Raw genomic sequence first — 20489 nt, 5'->3', positions numbered from 1 at the left:
AGAAACAAAAAAACCCACTCCTTTGTTTTAAAAAGGGGGGAAATGGTTCTCGTGCATTGGGGGAAAAAATTGCATGATACGGCAGGTTGCAGGCGAGGAGAGCGCCCTCTACTGGTTACATGATGTTGCACAGTCGCGGATCCTGGAAGGAGAAAAGAGAAAATAAATAATTATTAATTTCTGTTTGCTTCAGTTAAAGGGGAACAGCAGTAGCCATCAAGCAAATCTCTTGCTAAGTACTAATTACTTAGTAGTGTAAGTATTATAAAATACTCAGCTCATATTTTAGATTGTGACCCCTTGGGGCACAGGGCATCTTTTTGTTTAGAATTTGTACATGAGGTCCTGGTCCATGAGTGAGTGTTTCTAGGTGGTACCGTAACACAAATAATTAATAATAATAATTAGAGCTTTTCATCCATACATTGCAATCGCTCTATAATCATATGATGAGTCTATAATATAACTCCCCCCAATTTATAGATGGAGTATCTAGGGCACTAAATACTTTGAGAATTAGTGGTAGTATATTAGAATAATAATAATAATACTGATTAGAATAGTATTAATCTAATAAACTAATGCTAAATCTTAAAATATTATGACTAAAAGAATGATCTAATAGAGTATTTACGATACTCAGACACTAAGTGTTAACAATTAGTTTTGGAGTATTAAAATAGTCCACTAGAGTATTAGTAGTAGTAGCACTAGAATAATATAAATACTCCACCATTAGCACATGAGTAGTAACATACCACTAAGATGACACTTCTGTAGCGGCTGTCATCCAAGGATGTTAACATACTTTACAAACATTAATGAATTAAACTTCCGCAGTCTCCTGGGAGGCAGGGCAGTGCATTATCCTGGTTGTACACTTGGGAAACTGAGGCACAGAGAGGGTAAGTGACTTGCCAAGGTCATGCAGCAAGACACGGACAGAGTAGGGGATAGGCTCCATGAGTTCCCTGTTCCCTGCTTAAGCTACTGAATTTTTGTTCTTAGCACTAAGGATGGAAGCCTGGTGCCTGGGCTCTGTCCTGAGATGGGGAGGGGACACAGATGCTTTTCTATGTACATTTCAGAGGTGGGAAGGACCTAACCACTTGCCCTAAGAGAAGCACCTTCCATCAGAGACGTTCAGCTGAAGGAAGCCTGGACAGGGCCATGAGTATAGTCAAGAGGAGGCTGCCAGGAGGGACCCGTGAGGGGTGTGGGAAGATGTGGGCAGCTGAGTGTCAGCAGGGAAGCAGCAGCAGCCAGGAGAAGGAGAGAAGGGGAGAGCGCCAGGAAAGGAACCGAAGCAGGAGATGGAAGAGGGTTGAAGCCATCACCTCTGGTAGAACTATGACGGAGGGGGAGGGTTCAGGGTTCCTCCCAGGACCCAGGTTTCTCACTCAGATGAGCTGAGCCAGTTGAGTCCTCGGTGCAGGTTTTGCCCCCTGGCTCCAGAGTCCCAGCTCATGTTAAAATAGGAGCCACGACTCCTGGCTACTGGCTTTGCTGGGGCGAGGCTGCCAGTGGGATCCTCAGCGGCTGGCTCAGAGTTGGGAGGCTTTTAACTTGCCAGTGTGGCTAGCAGCCAGCTGTGGAGATCTGAGCTGCTGGCCACCTGACTGGCCAGTAAAACAGCCCAGGGGACACATGGGTAAGGCAGAATGAAGAGTGGTGGGGAACTAGGGGCTTAACCCTACAAATAGGGTCCTTATCTTGAATGCTCTCAGGATAATTAACATGGTCCTCACTCCGGAAAGACTCCTGTTGGCTTGTGTGGGAGTTTGGCCCAAGTGAGGACCAGGGGACTGGGGGCAGCAGGGCATCAGAATTGGCCCACAGGGCCTCTGGAGCTGGTTCACAGCAGCAGAGATGGGATCTGACTCAGAGCAGGCACATTCCAGCCTGGGGACCCACCGGGTGCAGTTGGCTTAGCTATGGGGGAGTTAAATCTGGGCCAGTAAATCCATTTAGACCATTTCCCAGTGAGAGATCTGCAGAGAGGCGCCTTCACCAGATCCCCAGTGGGCAGGAGGAAGAACCAAATATGATGGGGTTCCACCAGCTGGAATTCCCACTGGGACCTTCAGCTGAGCGAGAGCCATTAGCCTGGAGTGCAGGCTGTGCAGGGACACTCGGCTACCTGGAGTCCCCTCCTTGCTGGATTCCTTTGCCCCAGAGGCAGGGGCCTTTCTTCTTGTGCACTGACCTTTTGTGGGTCAGAATTTCCCAGGATGCAGGACCTGGTCATTGGGTTTTCTCCAAGGCCGCCACCACTGCCCCCGCCAGTGCCCCCAAAGGTGATGGTGACATTAGAGGTGGACGCTTCTGGAGACTTGAAGCCGGCCGTGGTGTTCTGGCCCCCGCTGGCTTTCACTACCGTCTTGCCGCAGGTGCCGCACACCACAGTGCGGGGGCGCAGATTCGACTCCCCAGGATCACCTGTGCCACTGCAGTGGGCCTAGAGGGGTGGAAAGAGAAACAAGGGGCCTTCAGTACTGGATGGAGCTTCCTCCTGGGCCAGAGGAGTGGAACAGATCCCAGGCCCAGCTGAGTCAGCTCGAGGGTTTAAGGAGGCAGAGGCGTAATGCTGCTCTCAAGGTATCCCCACCCCACCCTGCGGGAGCCCCATGGCTGTGCAGGGGTCCCCGAGAGGAGGCACTGGCCTTTCCTGTTTTCAGAGGGGCATCGGAGCTGGCCAAGAACCTCTCTGCCGTGGCAGGGCTGGATTGTGCCCGTCCAACACCCAGCCTAGTTTTGTGATCGGTACTTTGGGACGTCGGACCCCAGCAGATGTTCTGCCATTGCAGGAGCCCCAAAAGCCATGGAGCCCTGAGTCCATGGTGATGGGTGCATTAGAAGAACCTGAATAAAATAGAATGTGTGGTTGGTTGGTTTCTAGCCAGATAATTGACAAGGCCCCTATACAGCCATCACCTCAGATCCCAGAGCCCCCGGGTCTGATCCTGGGAGGTGCAGGATCAGTGAGTGCATCAATCAGCAGGAGGGGGACTTGCCTGAGGTTACCCAGCAGGCCAGCGGCAGAACCAGATCTCTCAAGCCCCCTACTCACTATATTCCACTGCCTGTCCCTGGCAGAGCAGGACACTTACACGGGGGCGGACGCTGCCTCCATCCTCCTCATCACTGATCATCACTGTGTGCACCAGCTTCCTCATGGCCACCTCCTGGAAGCGAGGGAGGGAAAAGTCAGGTTGCAGCTACGCCTGCCGAGATTCCCCTTCGCTCTATGGCTGAGGTGAAAGATCACCCTAGTGACTCCCAGCCCGCAGACAGTGAACACACGAGGGAGAATCAGACCCGACTCCACTGGCCGATGCGTCACTTTCACCCTTCACCCTTACCCATCCCTCTCTTGCATCCGGCCAGAGCACGTTGCTGCGAGACCTCGATCCCCCCAGCTGCCACTGCCCCACCACCAGGGCAAGTCTCACCTCTCCGCTGGAGTTGATCAGGGCGGTACGCAGGCTGTCTCCAGAGCCCCAGGAGCTCTGGGCCTTCCACACCATGTCAGTGGGAGGGCTGTGGGTGGCGCCGGCTCCGGAGGCCCAGATCTAAAGAGGAACACACAGCGATCGGTAGCACCTCGCGCCAGCAGCATCAGCCTAACCCTAACTCCCCATGTGGGGCTTTGCCCCGTCCAGCGGCTGTTCCACAAAAGAGGATACGAGTCTACTACAGCTGTTAACTAAAGGAACTGCTAAGATACTCTCTAAACTGCAAGGAACAGATGCGAGTGAGATGGGCTGAGAAAACCACAGGCAGGATCTGAATCTGGATAATGGGGGAGTTTGGTGCTGCTCATGCCAGGGCTGTGGTCTGGAGCTTAAGATGTCAAAATCCAGCGCCACTTCAGCCCCAAATGGCAGGAATCCCGCAAGAGCTGCTGCTGGGGGGCGATTTCTGCCAACCTGAGCTCATATCTGGCAATGGCAGCAGTTCCTGCATGCAAAGGGGAGATCAGCCCCCCCCCCCACATTGGAGATTTGTATCGTAGCTAGAATCAGCTTCAATCCCCGATCCGTCCCCAAGGGGGAGCCCCATGGCCACTTTACCAAGGGACCCGGGGGTGAGATGCCTGGGCACTCAGAGGGGCTGGGTTTGCTCTGCTCTTCAGGAGGGTGGGACTCGCTGCTCCATTACCCACGGGCGACTCCAGGGTGACAAATGCCCACTGAGAACGGGGCATCAGCTGCCCAGGGCGTTAACCTTTCATTAGCCCCGTGCGAGTGCAGTTTGTTACTCACCGTGACCACCTGGCCGGCCTTCAGGGTGAACTTGGGAGAGAAGCGGTAGCTGATCGGGGCCTCGTCTCCATTCTGACGCTTGATCTGCCAGCTCCCCAGCGCCTGGTCCTGCGTAACAGAAGGCAGAGGCCTTGAGAAACCAACCTCCAAGGTTGTTCCGGTTTTCCCTCCCCCTGGCTACAAGTCCTGCGGTCAAGGGACTGAGCTGGGATTCTGCCACAGACCCACTGACCTTCGGCAAGTCACCTCACCTGCCTTCGCCTCAGTTTCCCCATCTGTATCCCTTTCCCCGCCCTTTGTCTGTCTTGTCGATATACACAAAGATTTTCAGGGCAGAGACTGTCTCTCACCATGTGTATGTACAGCTCCCAGTACAGTGTGGCCCTGACTTCTGTTAGAGCCTCTAAGCACTTAGTTGACAGTGTGGCCTAGTGGACAGAGCACTGGACTGGTACTCCGGAGTCCTTGGTTTTATTCCTAGCTCTGACACCAATCTTCTGGGTGACTTTGGGCAAGTCACTTCCCATTCCATGCCTCATGGAAGAGAATAATGAGATTGAACTTCCTTGTAAAGCACTTTGCGATCTGCTGATGAAAAGAGCCACATAAGAGCTAGAAACTGCTACCACCAGGCCTGCTTCTAAAGGAGTCAGAGCTGTGCTCCTACGCGATTCACTCTATGTCAAGACACCCTTGCAGCACCCTTTGTCTGCACAGATGGTTTAGGGCCGACCCGAGGGGAAGGACACTCAAGAACTACATGGTTTCCCTTCCAGCTAGTGACCCATCCTGCCCCTGCTTAGGCATGACCAGCATCGCCACCAGGAAATCTACCTCGTTGGACTTGTTCCTGAGACGGACAAATTTCCCTTCCAGATCAACCTCTTCCACGGCCACGCGGCCGCTGGTCCTCGCATGTTGGGAGAGGCTCGTCCAGCGCTCCCCGTCCTCCAGCTTCCTCTTCTTGGAGGAGTCCAGCGTGGTGGAGTGGCTCACGTGCATCCTGGAGCCCCGCTTCTGGGAGGTGGGGCTTGGAGACAGCCTCAGCCTTGGGAGAGACGGAGAGGGAGTGAGTGCGGGCTGGGTGGGAACCAGGGCCTGGACCCGCTAGGGCGCTGGCCGATCCGGGCCTGGTTGGAAGCGACAGAGGAGACCTGATCTCTTGGCTGTTTGGTGACCTGCAGGCAGAGGCCGCTACCTCATGGGACGTCCCCTGAAGGACACATCTCCAGCACTACATCACACTCTACAGCTTCCCCCAACCTCTTAGCAGAAATACCAAGGGCTGAACTGGCTGTGGTGGTTGAGGACTGGCCCCCAGCATGGAGCTGGGAGGCTCATTAGCAGGGCAGGAGGCCAAGCCCACCGGGATGCTGCCTGTTCCCCAGGGAGGGAGTTCAGCCTCTGAGGCCATCAGTTCCACACGTGACTGAGGTGCTTGAGATAATCACTGACTGGAGCGGCAGGAGCCAGCCAGGGCCGCCCAGAGGATTCCAGGGGCCCGGGGTCTTCGGCGGCAGGGGGCCCTTCCGTTCCGGGACCCACCGCTGAAGTGCCCCGAAGACCCGCGGCAGGACCCCCCCCGCCGCCGAATTACCGCCGAAGTGGGACCCGCTGCCGAAGTGCAGCCCGGTCTTCGGTGGTAATTCAGCGGCGGGGGGCCCCCGCAGCAGGTCTTCGGGGCACTTTGGCGGCGGGTCCCGGAACGGAAGGGCCCCCCGCCGCCGAATTACCGCCGAAGACCGGGCTGCATGCCGGCGGCGGGTCCCGCTTCAGCGGTAATTCGCAGGCGGGGGGTCCTTCCGCCCCGGAGCAGAAGGACCCCCCGCTGGCGAAGACCGGGAGCGAAGAAGCTCCTGCGCCCTCTTGCCCCGCCCCCTTTGGGCGGCCCTGATCCCTATCCACCCCGGAACACCCACAATCCAAACCCCATTCCCTGCCCCTGACCGCTCCCCCAACCTCCGCCCCCTCCCTGTGCCCTGACTGTCCCCAGGACTCCCTGCCCCTTAGCCAACCCCCCCGGCCCCCGCCTCTTACCCCCGGCTCCCTCCTCGCCAGGAGCCTCAGCGCCTCGCCCGACAGCTGCAGCGTGTCCCCGGCGGGGCCTGAGCCCCGCCCCGCTCTGAGCCGCGTGGTGAGGGGGCAGGGCTGGGAGCTCACACCGAGCGGAGGGAGCTGAGCTCAGCCCGGAGCTCCCAGCCCTGCCCCCTCCCCACGCGGCTCTGAGCGGGGCGGGGCTCAGGGGCCCTGGCGGAGACACGCTGCGGTGCTGTCTGAGATGCCGCTTGATGCGCTAGGGCTCCAGGAGAGGGGCGGAGGCAGGAGCCTCATCTGTTCTCTTGGGGGCCCCTGCGGAGCCCAGGGCAAATTGCCCCCTTCCCCCCCCCCCTCTGGGCGGCCCTGGAGCCAGCTGCCCTTCTCAGATCCCCAGCATGCCTGCGGGGATACGGGCGGCTGCAGGGAGCTAGATGAGCCAGTCTCAATTCCTGGCCAAAGCAGCCAATCACGTCCCGCTCCAAGCCACCGGTCTTGTTGCCCACTTCAACTCCCAGATATGCCCCCCCCCTTCCCTTACCAATGCCCTAAAATCCCCACCCGGCCTGGATCCAGGCTCTGCCCATGGCACATCCCGGCATCTGGGAGGCCCCAATCGTGGCAGGTGGCCGGAGGGGTGGGGGACAGATTTTGTGACTGGCTCCTGTCTCTGTAACAGGCTGGGCCAACACCCCTCCCCTAGCAGGGCAGGTGGGATCCAGGCGAGTAGCTGGGTCCGTGTCCCACCCCTAGTCAGCCCATCACTGCAGCACCAAACCCCTTCACATTAGGGTCAGGTCAATGCAACCAGGCCTGTGTTACCAGCCCACCCAAATCAGGCATGTCCTCCATTCGCCCTGCCCCCATTGGCACATCCCCCAGCCCATCAGGCTCCCCCGACCCTTCCTTGGCCACGCCCCCAGCAGGCTTCTCCCACACCCTTCTGTGGCCACGCCCCATCAGGCTCCTCCCTCACCCTTCCTTGGCCACGCCTCCAGCAGGCTTCTCCCCCACCCTTCTGTGGCCACGCCTCCAGCAGGCTCCTCCCTCACCCTTCCTTGGCCACGCCTCCAGCAGGCTTCTCCCACACCCTTCCTTGGCCAGACCTCCAGCAGGCTTCTCCCACACCCTTCCTTGGCCACGCCTCCAGCAGGCTCCTCCCTCACCCTTCCTTGGCCACGCCTCCAGCAGGCTTCTCCCACACCCTTCCTTGGCCACGCCCCCAGCAGGCTCCTCCCCCACCCTTCCTTGGCCGTGCCTCCATCAGGCTCCTCCCTCACCCTTCCTTGGCCACGCCTCCAGCAGGCTTCTCCCACACCCTTCCTTGGCCACACCTCCAGCAGGCTTCTCCCCCACCCTTCTGTGGCCACGCCTCCAGCAGGCTCCTCCCTCACCCTTCCTTGGCCACGCCTCCAGCAGGCTTCTCCCACACCCTTCCTTGGCCAGACCTCCAGCAGGCTTCTCCCACACCCTTCCTTGGCCACGCCTCCAGCAGGCTCCTCCCTCACCCTTCCTTGGCCACGCCTCCAGCAGGCTTCTCCCACACCCTTCCTTGGCCACGCCCCCAGCAGGCTCCTCCCCCACCCTTCCTTGGCCGTGCCTCCATCAGGCTCCTCCCTCACCCTTCCTTGGCCACGCCTCCAGCAGGCTTCTCCCACACCCTTCCTTGGCCACACCTCCAGCAGGCTTCTCCCACACCCTTCCTTGGCCACACCTCCAGCAGGCTTCTCCCACACCCTTCCTTGGCCACACCTCCAGCAGGCTCATTCCCCACCCTTCCTTGGCCATGCCTCCAGCAGGCTCCTCCCCCACCCCATCAAGGAGCCTCTCTCTGCACCCACCTCTCCTCCCCTCCCTCCAGCAGCTTGCGGTAGGCGTGGATCTCCATGTCCAGGGCCAGCTTGATGTCCAGCAGATCCTGGTACTCGTCCAGCTGCTTCTGTATCCTGGCCCGCATGTCCGCCATCTCCCGCTCCTTGTCGGACAGGATGTGTCTGTTGGTCTCCCGCTCCCGGGCCAGCGCGTCCTCCAGGTCCCACAGCTGCGACTCCTTGGCAGCCAGCTGGGAGCAGAGAGGAGACGCGGAGGAAGGGGGTGAGGAGAGCACAAGCAACAGAGGGTGCCCCTGGCTACCAGGGCTACTGGCCCCTTAGACATAGACATGTCACCTTCTCTTGGGGTGAACGTCCAGGGCCACTGAGCCATTACACAGCCTGGGCTATTACTAGACACGGTCAATCGTGGCCTTTAGCTTTGGATCAGGCCCATGAGCACCTGTTGGTCCTAAGCCTGTTTCGGGTTTGGCTCAGGGGTGCAGAATCAGGGCCAGGGTCTGGCACCGGCAAAGTCCTGCCAGCTTGTGGCCCTTGGAGAGACGTCACCCTGCAGCCCGAGCGGAAGCGCACAAGGGCCCCTCGGGAACCTGGAGCCGGCCTAGAGCTGTCGGGGTGGGATCGGAGCTGGACAGTCAGGGCCAGCTCCTCCGCTGGCATAAACAGCTGTTGATAGAACTGCAGCCAGCAGAGAATTGGGCCCTGGAGCGTCTCCCACCCCAGGATGCTACGGGACCCAGAACGAGAGCGCTGAGCCTGGCCCCTCCCTCGTCCTTATAACGCACGACGCGGAAGGTTTAAGGCTAAGCTGGGTGGTGAAACCAGCAGTGGGGCATGAAGCCCCCTGACTTGCCCCATGTGGGTGCAGCAGGTGAATGCACATTGCACGCCCACTGCTGTCATGCACCTGCTGGGGGTGTTTGCCCCTGACAGACTTCCCAGGGCACAGCTCTGTTGCAGCCAAGTGCTAGCCAGAGGACTGAGGGAGGCTGGGGGTGTTATGCCCATGCCCCCTCCAAACCTGCCTATCCCTCCCCTTTGCTCCATGCCCCACGATCAGGGCAATGGGGATGCGCATGCTGCCCCTAGCAACCGGCCAGCTCCACTCAGCCCCATCGCGCTGCCCAGCACCGTGGCTAGAGGGCAGCACCTAGCGCGGATCGAAGGGGCGTGTTCATGTACTGAATGGAGCTCGCCCGTGACAGGAGCTCAGCTTGGTTCTGGGGCAGCCACAAGGGGGAACTAGTGAGCGGAGGGGGCAGATGGCTGGACAATGCCCTCACTGGCATCTCCTGCTCACCTGCTTCTGCAGCTGGCTGCGCTGGGCCGAGAGGCTGTCGATGCGGATCCTCAACTGCTGCAATTCTTCGTGGGCGGCGCCCACCATGCTGCTGTTCCTCTCCGCCGACTGCTTGGCGTTCTCCAGCTGCAACCCACAGGCCAGGCAGGGTTAGCACTGCAGAGGAGCAGCTTCCTACCGACGTCCCAGCGTGGTGGGAGCGAACGGCCCCGGGAGAGGCCGGTCAGGGGGCTGCAAGGGTGAGCTATCCATCAGCCCTCGCAGGAGACCATCGCACTGACAGCGCTGCTCAATGGGAGCTGCTAGCTGCAGAGGATCAATGGTTTTAAAACCCCCGGCCTCTGGGCCGGCTCCCATCAGAGGCTGTGAACATGCCCGACAGGTGCTGATTTCGCTCCACATTCCCCACTGGGGAGGCTGGTACTAAGTGTTCTCTCCATTTTACAGGTGGGAAAATCAGGGCCCAAAGAGACAACCCCAACATTTTCACAAGTGGGTCCCAAAAATCATCTTGCCAGCTCAGCCTGATTCCTCATTGAGGAGAGGCTGCTTGGGGCCTCTTAAAGTCAGGCTCCCATGTGCTGCAGGCCGAGTTCCCAGAGATCAGAGGCTGCTGCTGAAGATTTGGGGTTAAGTGACTTGCTTGAGGTCACATAGATGTTGGTAGCAGAGGCAGGAATAGAACCCAGGCGTCCTAGTTCCCAGCCCTGTGCTTGAGCCGCTGGCCCACCATACTGCCGTCTCTTTTCCCTGCCTCGTCTGTGCAGTGTGTTACCTGGGATCGGTAGGCCTTCTCCAGCTCCTCCTTGTACCGCTTGACCTCCTCTTTGTGCTGGGCCCGCAGGTCCCGGAGGGCGTCGGCCAGTTTGCTCTCAAATTCCCGCTGGCGGCCGTTGTCGATCTCCGCCAAGCGGGCCTCGTGGCGACGCTTGGCCTTGTTACGTTCCTGGGAGGGGTGGGAGGTGTCACGGCAATAACTGGAGGGGAATGTGAGTCATGGGTCCCGGAGATGGAGCTCACTGGCCCAGGGCAGGAATCGGCCATCAGCCTCGCTGGTGGGGCCTGCACGGCCATCAGCTGGGACTCACCTGCCCTTAGGTGGGAGCTGTGCGAAGCCAGGCTCAAGTGGGAATTTCTCCGTGTGTAATGTACGTGCCCCAGACAGAGACGCCAGAACAGAGCAGGCCAAGGGGCCAGGCCCATCCACTTTCTGCCATGTCCAGGCCCCCTGCCCCTCCTCTTCCCCCCAAGGCCTGGCCCCCCCGGCCTGGCTGGAAGCTGGAACCCGACCCAGGTCAGAGCGGCCCAGGGAGCCCAGGCAGCTGTGGGGAGACGCAGACCCTCCCCATGCCTGAGGTGGGGGGGCTCGAGAGCAGCCCCCAGCCCAAGTGCCTGCCCCCCTGGTTCCTCACCCAGGGCAGATGGAGGGTCCATGACTCCCCACACCTGCCCAGGCCCAGTTGAAGCTCTTGGGCCCCCAGGGCCCTGTCCCCAGGCCAGGCCAGAAGTCAGGGTAAGAGCCACATGGGCAGCTGTGGGGAGCTGCGGACCCGCCACCTGCCCTGGGCGAGGGGGGGGCGGCAGGACGTGGGCTGGAGGCTGCACTCGGCCCCCGCACTCCAGGCAGGTGGAGGGGCCTGGTTCTCTGGCAAGGCTCCAGCTTGATCGGGGGTCAGGGCCTTGGAAGACGAGCAGCAGGGCCACATGATGGCTCCTTGACGCTGTCAGAGTGGAGTGAAGGAGCATCAGCACAAAGGATCCTGACCCTTAATGCTGAGCCCTTAATCCTGTGGGGAGGATAACAGCACTTTGCCCCTCCATGGAGTGGTTCATTTGCGGAGCTCAAAGCCCCCCCCCGCCCCCCCCCCCCACAGGTAATCGCTAACCCATAATGGCCCCGTCGGTGGGGCATTTCATTTTGGGAGCTGGGGGTTAGGGATGGAGAAGAGTTCAATCCTTGAGGGGGCCACTTAGGGATCTGGGGCAAAAATTAGTCCTGCTAGTGAAGGCAGGGGGCTCGACTCGATGACCTTTCAAGGTCCCTTCCAGCTCTAGGAGACTGGTATATCTCCAATTATTACCTTTTTAGTCCCATAAACTCTACAAGCTGGCTTGGAAGGATTCAATTTTTTATCAGTAAATGTCAATTTCACCCCAAACACAAACCAATAAAAAATGCTTCCAGTGAAATCTACAGCTAGTCAAGGTAAGAAAAACGCTGCTTGTGAACTTATTAGAGTTTGATTGAAGAATATTTACTTGGTGTATTTTGACATGTGATGTTGACAATTTGTGTTTTAATGGTTGTGAAGTTTTAACTTTTCAAATCTCAACTTCTATTGTCGTGAAATAATTGTGTAGCTCCCCACCAATTTCCTATAACTGTGAAAATTTAAATAGATACAAATTTAAAAATTGCTTCAAAATAAGCATTGATATTAGGGCTGTCGATTAATCACAATTAACTCACGCGATTAACTCAAAAAAATTAATTGCGATTAATCGCTGTTTTAATCACACTGTTAAACAATAGAATATCAACTGAAATTTATTAAATATTTTGGATGTTTTTCTACATTTTCATATATATTGTATTCTGTGTTGTAATTGAAATCAAAGTGTATATTATTTTTTATTACAAATATTTGCACTGTGAAAAAGATAAACAGAAGAAATAGTATTTTTCAATTCACCTCATACAAGTACTGTAGTGCAATCTCTTTGTCCTGAAAGTACAACTTACAAATGTAGATTTTTTTTGTTACATAACTGCACTGAAAACAAAACAATGTAAAACTTCAGACCCTGCAAGTCCACTCAGTCCTACTGCTTGTTCAGCCAATCGCTAAGGCAAACAAGTTTGTTTACATTTACAAGAGATAATGCTGCCCTCTTCTTATTTACAGCTCCAGAAAGTGAGCCTGGGCATTTGAACAGCACTTTTGTAGCCGGCATCTCAAGGTATTTACGTGCCAGATATGCTAAAAATTTGTATGCCCCTTCATGCTTCAGCCACCCTTCCAGAGGACATGCTTCCATGACGCGCATTAAAAAAATAATGTGTTAATTAAATTTGTGACTAAACTCCTTGGGGAGAATTGTATGTCCTCTACTCTGTTTTACCACGTTCTGCCATATATTTCACGTTATAGCAGTCTCAGATGATGACCCAGCACAGTTCATTTTAAGAACACTTTAACAGCAGATATGACAAAACACAAAGAAGGTACCAATGTGAGATTTCTAAAGATAGCTACAGCACATGATCCAAAATCTGAGAGGGACGAGGTGTGGAGCTTTCAGAAGTCTTAAAAGAGCAACACTCCGATGCAGAAGCTACAGAACCCGAACCAACAAAAGAGAAAATCAACCGTCTACTGGCATCTGACTCAGATAATGAAAATGAACATGTGTCAGTCCGTACTGCTTTGGCTCGTTATCGAGCCGAACCCGTCATCAGCAAGGATGCATGTCCCCTGGAATGGTGGTTGAAGCATGAAGGGACATATGAATCTTTAGCACATTTGGCATGTAAATATCTTGCGATGCCAGCTACAATAGTGCCATGAGAATGCCTGTTCTCACTTCCAAGTGACATTGTAAACAAGAAGTGGGCAGCATTATCTCATGAATATATAAACAAACTTGTTTGTCTGGGCAATTGGCTGAACAAGAAGTAGGACTGAGTGGACTTGCAAACTCTAAAATTGTACGTTGTTTTATTTTTGAATGCAGGTTTTTTTATATATAATTCTACATTTGTAAGTTCAACTTTCACAATAAAGAGATTTCACTACAGTACTTGTACTGGGTGAATTGAAAAATACTATTTCCTTTGGTTTTTCACAGTGCAAATACTTGTAATAAAAAATAAGTATAAAGTGAGCACTGTACCCTTTGTATTCTGTGTTATAATTGAAATCAATATATTTGAAAATGTAGAAAACATCCAAAAATAGTTAAATAAATGGTATTCCTAGTATTGTTTAACAGTGCGATTAATCGCAATTAATTTTTGTAATCGCTTGACAGCCATAATTGATATTATCCATCTAAATTACAAAATAAAAATAAAATTGAGCCAAGCCTGTCTACAAGACATAAGAGCCCCAATTCACAGATGGGGAAACTGAGTCTTTGAGAGGAAGTGACTTAACTAGTGTGACACAAGAAGTTAGTGGCAGAGCCGGGAATAGAACCCAGGAGTCCTAGTTCCCGATCCCATACACTAACTATTAAATCATATTGCCTCTGGATTCTTCTTTACCCTCTGCCTCCCGATCCTCACCAACAGGCTATTGCCAACCATCTCCCCAAAGGCGAGGTGGCGTTTTGTGAATGGTGCTAAATATATTCCCTGCCCAATACCCCTCTGAGTTGACACCACCAACACACCTCGCCTTGAGTCCTCTGTTCCTGGGGGTGTTGGCGTGACCTGTCCTCACGGGGGAGTGATAAATCACGAGCCCATATAGTGTTCAAGGCTGCACCGAGGGTCTGTGTTGTACCAGCAGCTGCTGTGCTAGCCTGGGTCAGGCCTGACCCCTGCATTCGAAGGGCCTTGCCCAGGGCAGCCGGACCCTGCTCACCTCTTTGTAAATGTTCTTCTGGAAGTCGAGTTCTTCCTTCAGCGTCTGCAGACGGTTCTCGGCGTCCATCCGACGCAGCATCTCGTCCTGCAGCTGCTGCTTCATCTCGCCCAGGGCGGCTTCCAGCTGGAGACGGGAGAGGGGAAAGTGAGCGCAGCTAGAGGGAGATTCGCAGACCCAGCAGGCGGGTCTCAAGCGAGGTCCCTAGACAGGTGGCTGCTGAGCCTGGGGACTGCAGGCCTGATGAGGTTGTGGGGCTGGAAATCTGGAGACGTTACAGAAATTGTGATACCTCTACTTGCATATAATACACATATTCACTGCCTCATTGCAGAAACCACATCAGAGCCAATCCCATCAATTCTCCCCTCCCCCCCAGTACAGAAATCATGCCTGTCAAATCCACTCCTCCCCACACCTCCCGCAGGTCAGTGGCTGTCCCTCTCACAAGGCTGTGACAGCTGCTCAGGGGCCCAGGAAAGGACCCTCCGAATCAGGAGTCTCCAGGCCAATTTGGGTGACTTGACACAGGGCTGAGCTGGGCCGTTCCTAGTTTGCCCAGGGCAGCAGAAGGGACCATGGCCGGCAATAGTCCATGGGCCAGCTGGATCTGTCCCCTGCTGTAACAGGAGCCAGCCAAGGCTCCAGCCTCGCCGCCCCCATCAGCGAAGCGATCCCAGAGCTGCCAAGTCAGTGGTAGGAGCGTGACTAGAACTGGAGCCTTCCCGACTCCCCCGGACACCAGTCAAACCCTGGGACTGCGTCTCTCCCCGGGGTACTTAGAGAGAGTAGCTCACAGCTCCCCCCTGGTGTTGGCTCTCTAGCTCACTGGAACCCCCGGAGCTGCAGGGTCCCATCCGCTTTGGACCACAAGGGGTTTCTCAGAAAGCTTGGCAGGACGCAGACGGGGAAGGCCATGATCTCTGGCGCTGCAGAGGGTACCACAGGGGCATGAGCGCCAACTTATATGGGCTCGTGGAGCTAAAGCCCCAGGAATATTCACAATCAGGGGCTCTGCTCCACCAATATTTGGAGCTAGGTTTCGCCCCTTTAAATCCCAGCCGCCGCCAGGAGTCAGAGGGCTCTGGGCTGCCCGCTGCTGCAGGGAGCCCAGAGCCTTTTAAATCCCAGCCGCGGGCGGGAATCAGAGGGCTCTGGGCTGCCTGCAAGCGGGGGGAGCCCAGAGCCTTTTAAATCCCAGCCGCGGCCGGGAATCAGAGGGCTCCGGGCTGCCTGCAACCGCGGGGAGCCCAGAGCCCTTTAAATCTCAGCTGCGGCTGGGAATCAGAGGGCTCTGGGCTGCCCGCAAGGGCAGAGAGCCCAGAGCCCTTTGAATCCCAGCCGAGGCGGCTGGGATTTAAAGGGCTCAGGGCTCCCCGCGGCTGCCAGCAGCTCAGATCCCTTTGAATCCCAGCCCCTGGCTGCTGATTGCCCCCTCCCCAGACTCCTGCCCCAACTGCCCCCCAGGACCCCCACCCCCTATCTAAGCACCACTGGTCCTTGTCCCCCGATTACCCACTCCTGAGACAACTGCCCCTAACTGCCCCTTGGGACCCCAGCCCCTATCTAAGCCTCCCTTCTCCTTGTCCCCAACTGCCCCCTCCTGAGACCCCACCCAACTTCCCCCCAGGACCCCACCCCCTACCTGTCCCCTGATAAACCCCCTGGACTCCCATGCCTATCCAATTGCTGCCTGTCCCCTGACTGCCCCTCCGAACCTCTGCCCCATCCAACCCCCCCTGCTCCTTGTCCCTTGACTGGCCCCTGGAACCCCCTACCCCTTCTCCAACCTTGTAATCTTGTGGCACTGACGCGTTGTAGCTTCATTTTATATCGGCTTACGGGGCAGGAGCGGGGGGGCACCACCATTTTGGGCCCCACCAAAAATTATACAAACCTGCCGCCTATGCACAGGGGGCCCTGGGGCAGCAGGGGACAGGATCTGCCGCTCACCTTGTCCACTTGCGCCCTCAACTCACGGATTTCATTCTCCAGGTTCCTCTTCTCCCCCAGGGCGGTGGTGAGCGCGGCCTCTTTGGAGTTGAGCAGGGCCTCCAGATCCTTGAGGCGAGCCTGAGTGGCCAGCAGGTCCCTTTCCTTCTTGCCATTCCTGGAACACAGCCAACAAACTGCTCCGTGGACATGTTCGGGGAATCCCCTGCCACATGCAAATGAGGACCCAATGCTGGAGAGGGGCTCAGAGCACAATTCCCAGGTCCAAATACCCCTCCGCCCCCAGGGGACAGCTCAGACCCCGAGCCCAATGGTCCTGGTGAATATCACAACGGTGGAAGATGCCAGATTGACAACCCTGGTGCTCGGAGACCCCTGTAGCCACAGAACAGGTCCAGATTGCTGAATTCCTGCTCTGTTTCTCCTGGATCATTCAGCTACCATGTTCCCAGCTTGAGTTCTGCACAGACAGGAGGGATTTCGCACCAGTGAAGTTAGTGATGCTTCAAACCTGGGGAAACGACACGGGAGCCAGCCCCATTTCACACGGATGCAGCACATGCCCCTGCACCGCTTGGCATAGTTACCTTGCTACAAATATCCCCTCTATAGACATGGCCTGAGTCTCTTCGATGTCCCAGTGCTCCCAGCTTCCCATTACACACTCGGCTGCGCGATGAGCAACGAAAATAGCTTGTGCTACATCCTACATTACAGGTAATTGTACTGGTCCAGCCCTGCTGGTGTTCATTGGCTGGTGAGTCAGAGCGGCGTGCGGGTGTTTAAAAATTAAACCCATGCCAACATATGAATTGGCAAGCAGCTTCCTGGGGAATCAAAGTAATGGTCCCTTTTACAGCTCATCTGAAGGAATACACCCCCCCTCCCCTGCTAACAGCTTCCATCTCAGAATGCTTGAGCTGTGCAAAGCAAGTACAGTGTTGTTAGTATTTATTATCTATATTTGTGACTGACCCCCGGGGTACAACCAGGAACTGTGGGACCACTGTGCCCCTCTCACTCTCCAGCCTGGGCTGTCTCACGATGCTTTGCTAGACAAGCAGCAAACCCTTCCAGGAGCTGTGATTAACTCAGTCAGTGATGTGCAGGGACACACAGCTAAACTGCATGAATACTCTCATTGCATGAAGCCACTCGTGAACTGCACAGAGGGAGACCACCAGCAAATCCCCCCAGCCTTGCACACTCAGAAATGTACCATCTTCCACTGCCTGTGACCTTCTCTTGAACAATGCAAGCTCATTCATTACTTCACCACTTTGTCAAAGGACAGTGGACATGCCCCAGCCTTTGTAATCTGAGCAAGATTCTCCAAGCATTTCAGGTAAAGATAAAATATTAAAATAAATGTATTAACTACAGAAAGATAGATTTTAAGTGACTATAAGTGGTAGGCATAAAGGTCAGAGATGGTTACATAAGAAATAAAAGTAAACATGCATTCAAAAAATCCTAAATTTTAATCAGACTCAGTAATGTTTTAATCAAACAGCTTTTCTCACCCCACTGGATGTTGCAGGCAGGTTACAGTTCTTAATACACAGACTGAATTCCCTTTTCAGCCTGGGACCAATCTCCCCAGTTCAAAGTATTTGTCTTCTCTGTGTAGTAAGGCAGAGTGGCCTCCCACTGAGCCAGAGGGGGCGGAACTCTGATCCCTTGTGGGTGGAGCCAGGCCAGGCTCACCCCTCCCACCAGAAGCGAAGAGGTGGGACGGGAAGTATAAAAGACAGACCCTCTAACTCAGTTGAGTGTTAGCCAGGGAAGGGAGTGGATGTCTCCAGGCTGTTGCAGATTCCTGGAGCTGAACTGGCACTGTGCCACAGCCTGCCCCTGGCGGAGACTAAGGCTATGCCTACCCTGCACTTTTGTCCATACAACTTTTGTCAGTCAGGGGTGTGAAAAAAAACACACCCTTGACTGACAAAAGTATTACCAACAAAAAGTGCCAGTGTGGATACTCTCCCACCGACGAAGCTACCACCACTCACTGGGGGGTGGTTTTATTTGCCGCAGGAGTGTTCTCTCCACTGTCACCACCTGCTCTCCACGCACAAAGCAAGGTAGGAGCGGAGCTTTCAAGATAAATGGCCCGAGTCACCCATTGTCGCTTTTAATAACTAGGCTCAGAACAGGAGAGTGGTCATGTGGGAATCCCCTCGGGGAAGGGAGTTTTTTCCAAGAGGGTTTGTTTGTGTCAGAGAATGGCAGCAAAAACATCCAGTTTTCGAGAATGCACATTCCATTCCAGTAAGCAACAGATTGTACAGATTATATACAGGGATCACTGCACTGCAGCCACCTCTGGAGTGGATCAGGGCAGCTGTGTAACAGCCACACAGCAGCAGGAGCTGGCTGCAGGCTGGGCATTATTGTAATGAATGGCTTAAGAAAAAGACAGAGGAGATTGTTTTAAAGTTTAAGGCTGCAAAGCTTTTAGAAAACATGGCTCCTGTTTAGGAGCAAAATCTCCTCCTCCCCATATCCTTTAAAATCCTCCCGCCATCACAGCATGCTCCTGGCTGGGGAGAACAGACACAGACACTCAGCACAGGGAAAGCTGCATTCGAAATCCATCTCCAAAGAGCAACAAGTTCCTAGGATCTCAATGCAGAACTAGCAACTCTTCTAATGCAGAGATGACCACGGAGTTATCTAGAGACGGATCCGTGGTTGGGGAGAGACACAGGAAGCTAAATATAAAATCCTGGGCAGCTTTTAAAGACGTCTGTGAAATGTTCCTCCTGCTTTCTGGGCTGATGGATTATTTATGGCATGTTCTAGGCAGGTTAATTTCAGACTGTCCCTTTTGGGGGGCTTTTAGAAAACAAATCCCCTTACCACTAAACCTGCCGCTTCAGTAACATCCCAGCCAGGATAGAGATATTTCCCTTCCTCCTACTCTGGATTGTTTTTTCTTTCCCTCCACATCCCTCACCGTTTGCCAAACACAGGACAACCCGCTATTCGCTCGGCCTGCGGCCTCGGGATATTTGTGGCTTCTTTCCCAAGGCTGCCAGCCCTGGCTGCTCCCACTCCAGCTTCGAGGGAGTGCCCCATCCTTTGAGAGGGTGGGAGGAAATTCTCCCACTACCAGCTGCCCCATTGCTTAGCATGACTGTGATTTCATGACCCCAGCACATGCCCTGCCCCGGTGCTTACCGTGCCTTCAGCTCCTTGAACTCCTCCCGCACTTTGCTCAGCTCCAGCTGCAGTCGTGCCCTCTCCTTGGCCACGGAATCCAAGGTCTTGCGGGCATCCGCCAGCTCCAATTCGTAGGCCGACTTGATGCCCGACACCTCGCGGCTCACCACCTCCTCGGACTCGGTGATGCGCAGCCAGAGACCGGCATTTTCCGACGCCAGCGAGCACACCCGGTCAATGTAGACGGCCAGCCGGTCGTTGAGCTCCTGCAGGTCCTCCTTCTCCTGCAGGAGGGTGATGCGGGTGGGAGGGAGCGGGGTGCCACCCGCCCCACTCCGTGTGGCCCTCTTCTGAGATGGGGTGGCCATCGCAGTTCACAGCCTGGCAGAGAGACGGGAGCACGGGTCAGTGACTCAGATCCTCAGAGCTCCCTTCCTCACCTCTGCGTCTGCCTTGCTGGTACTGACAGCCTGAGTCACTCACCTGGATCTCGGCTCAAACATCATCGGGAAACAGGTGTGGAGAGCGGGCGTGGCTGTGCAAAAGACAGCCAACCCCTCTGCTTTGATTAGTTAAAGGAGCAGAGGCTCCTGGAAAAACAGGCTCTGTTTAAACTAAGGGTTTGTCGTCGTAGGAAGATTATAGCCGGATAAACTAAAATGTGAATTTAAATACATATAATGATGGTGGTATAATCCCCATGTGGATATTCTGGAATCAGAGCACCTTTTTCAGTGTAATTTGTGTTGCTTTGGAAGAGGTTTAAACTGAACTGCAAAGTGCCACTCTTGTTCGAGAACAATAAGAATAAATAACAATCCCTAGCACTTTTCATCCGTAGCTCTCAAAGCACTTTACAAACGAGGTCAGTATAGTTAGACCCATTTTACACAGCGGGATACTCATGCAGAAGGAGGGAAGTGACTTGGCCAGGGCAGTGGCAAAGCCAGAAATAGAACCCAGGTCTCCAGAGTTCCAGGCCAATGATCTAGCCGCTAGATCACACTGCCTTTGGAGTAAGAGGGCCCATATCAGGAGTTAGGGCTTATCTACACAGGGAAATTGACCAGACTAGACCCCCACATTGACACTCTTATCCCAGAATAAGACCTTACGACTGCACCAAGAATGAGTCTGGGATTCTCAGCTTACTACCTAATGTTTGGTAGGGAAGCTCCTCTGCCTGTGGACACGTGCTTTGGAGTATCTACAGATGTCCTACTGGTAGTATGTAAGTAACACGGCTTAAAGAACAGCCGAGTGCTGCCTACACGTGAGCAATGAATGCTGCAGAGAAAAGGAACTCCAGTAATAAGGACCTGAACAGGGTTTGGTACCCGACGACCGTGTG

General features: G+C 54.9%; 1 protein-coding gene across 1 annotated transcript; it reads right to left on the bottom strand.

The window, feature by feature from the left end:
* Positions 1–19506, bottom strand: LOC120390249 (prelamin-A/C-like). The gene is made up of 12 exons (XM_039512735.1): positions 19157–19506; positions 15974–16130; positions 14021–14146; positions 10207–10377; positions 9432–9557; positions 8141–8361; positions 5100–5313; positions 4266–4373; positions 3453–3572; positions 3111–3185; positions 2207–2458; positions 1–142 (listed from the first exon to the last, which is right to left on the bottom strand). The coding sequence occupies exons 1-12, from the start codon at positions 19504–19506 to the stop codon at positions 116–118; spliced, it is 1947 nt and encodes a 648-aa protein (XP_039368669.1). The 3' UTR covers positions 1–115.
* Between the last annotated feature and the right edge of the window lie 983 nt (positions 19507–20489).

This window comes from Mauremys reevesii, linkage group 24, assembly GCF_016161935.1.
Source record: "Mauremys reevesii isolate NIE-2019 linkage group 24, ASM1616193v1, whole genome shotgun sequence".
Classification (NCBI taxonomy): domain Eukaryota; kingdom Metazoa; phylum Chordata; order Testudines; family Geoemydidae; genus Mauremys; species Mauremys reevesii.
This window is presented reverse-complemented; position numbering and strand designations above follow the sequence as displayed.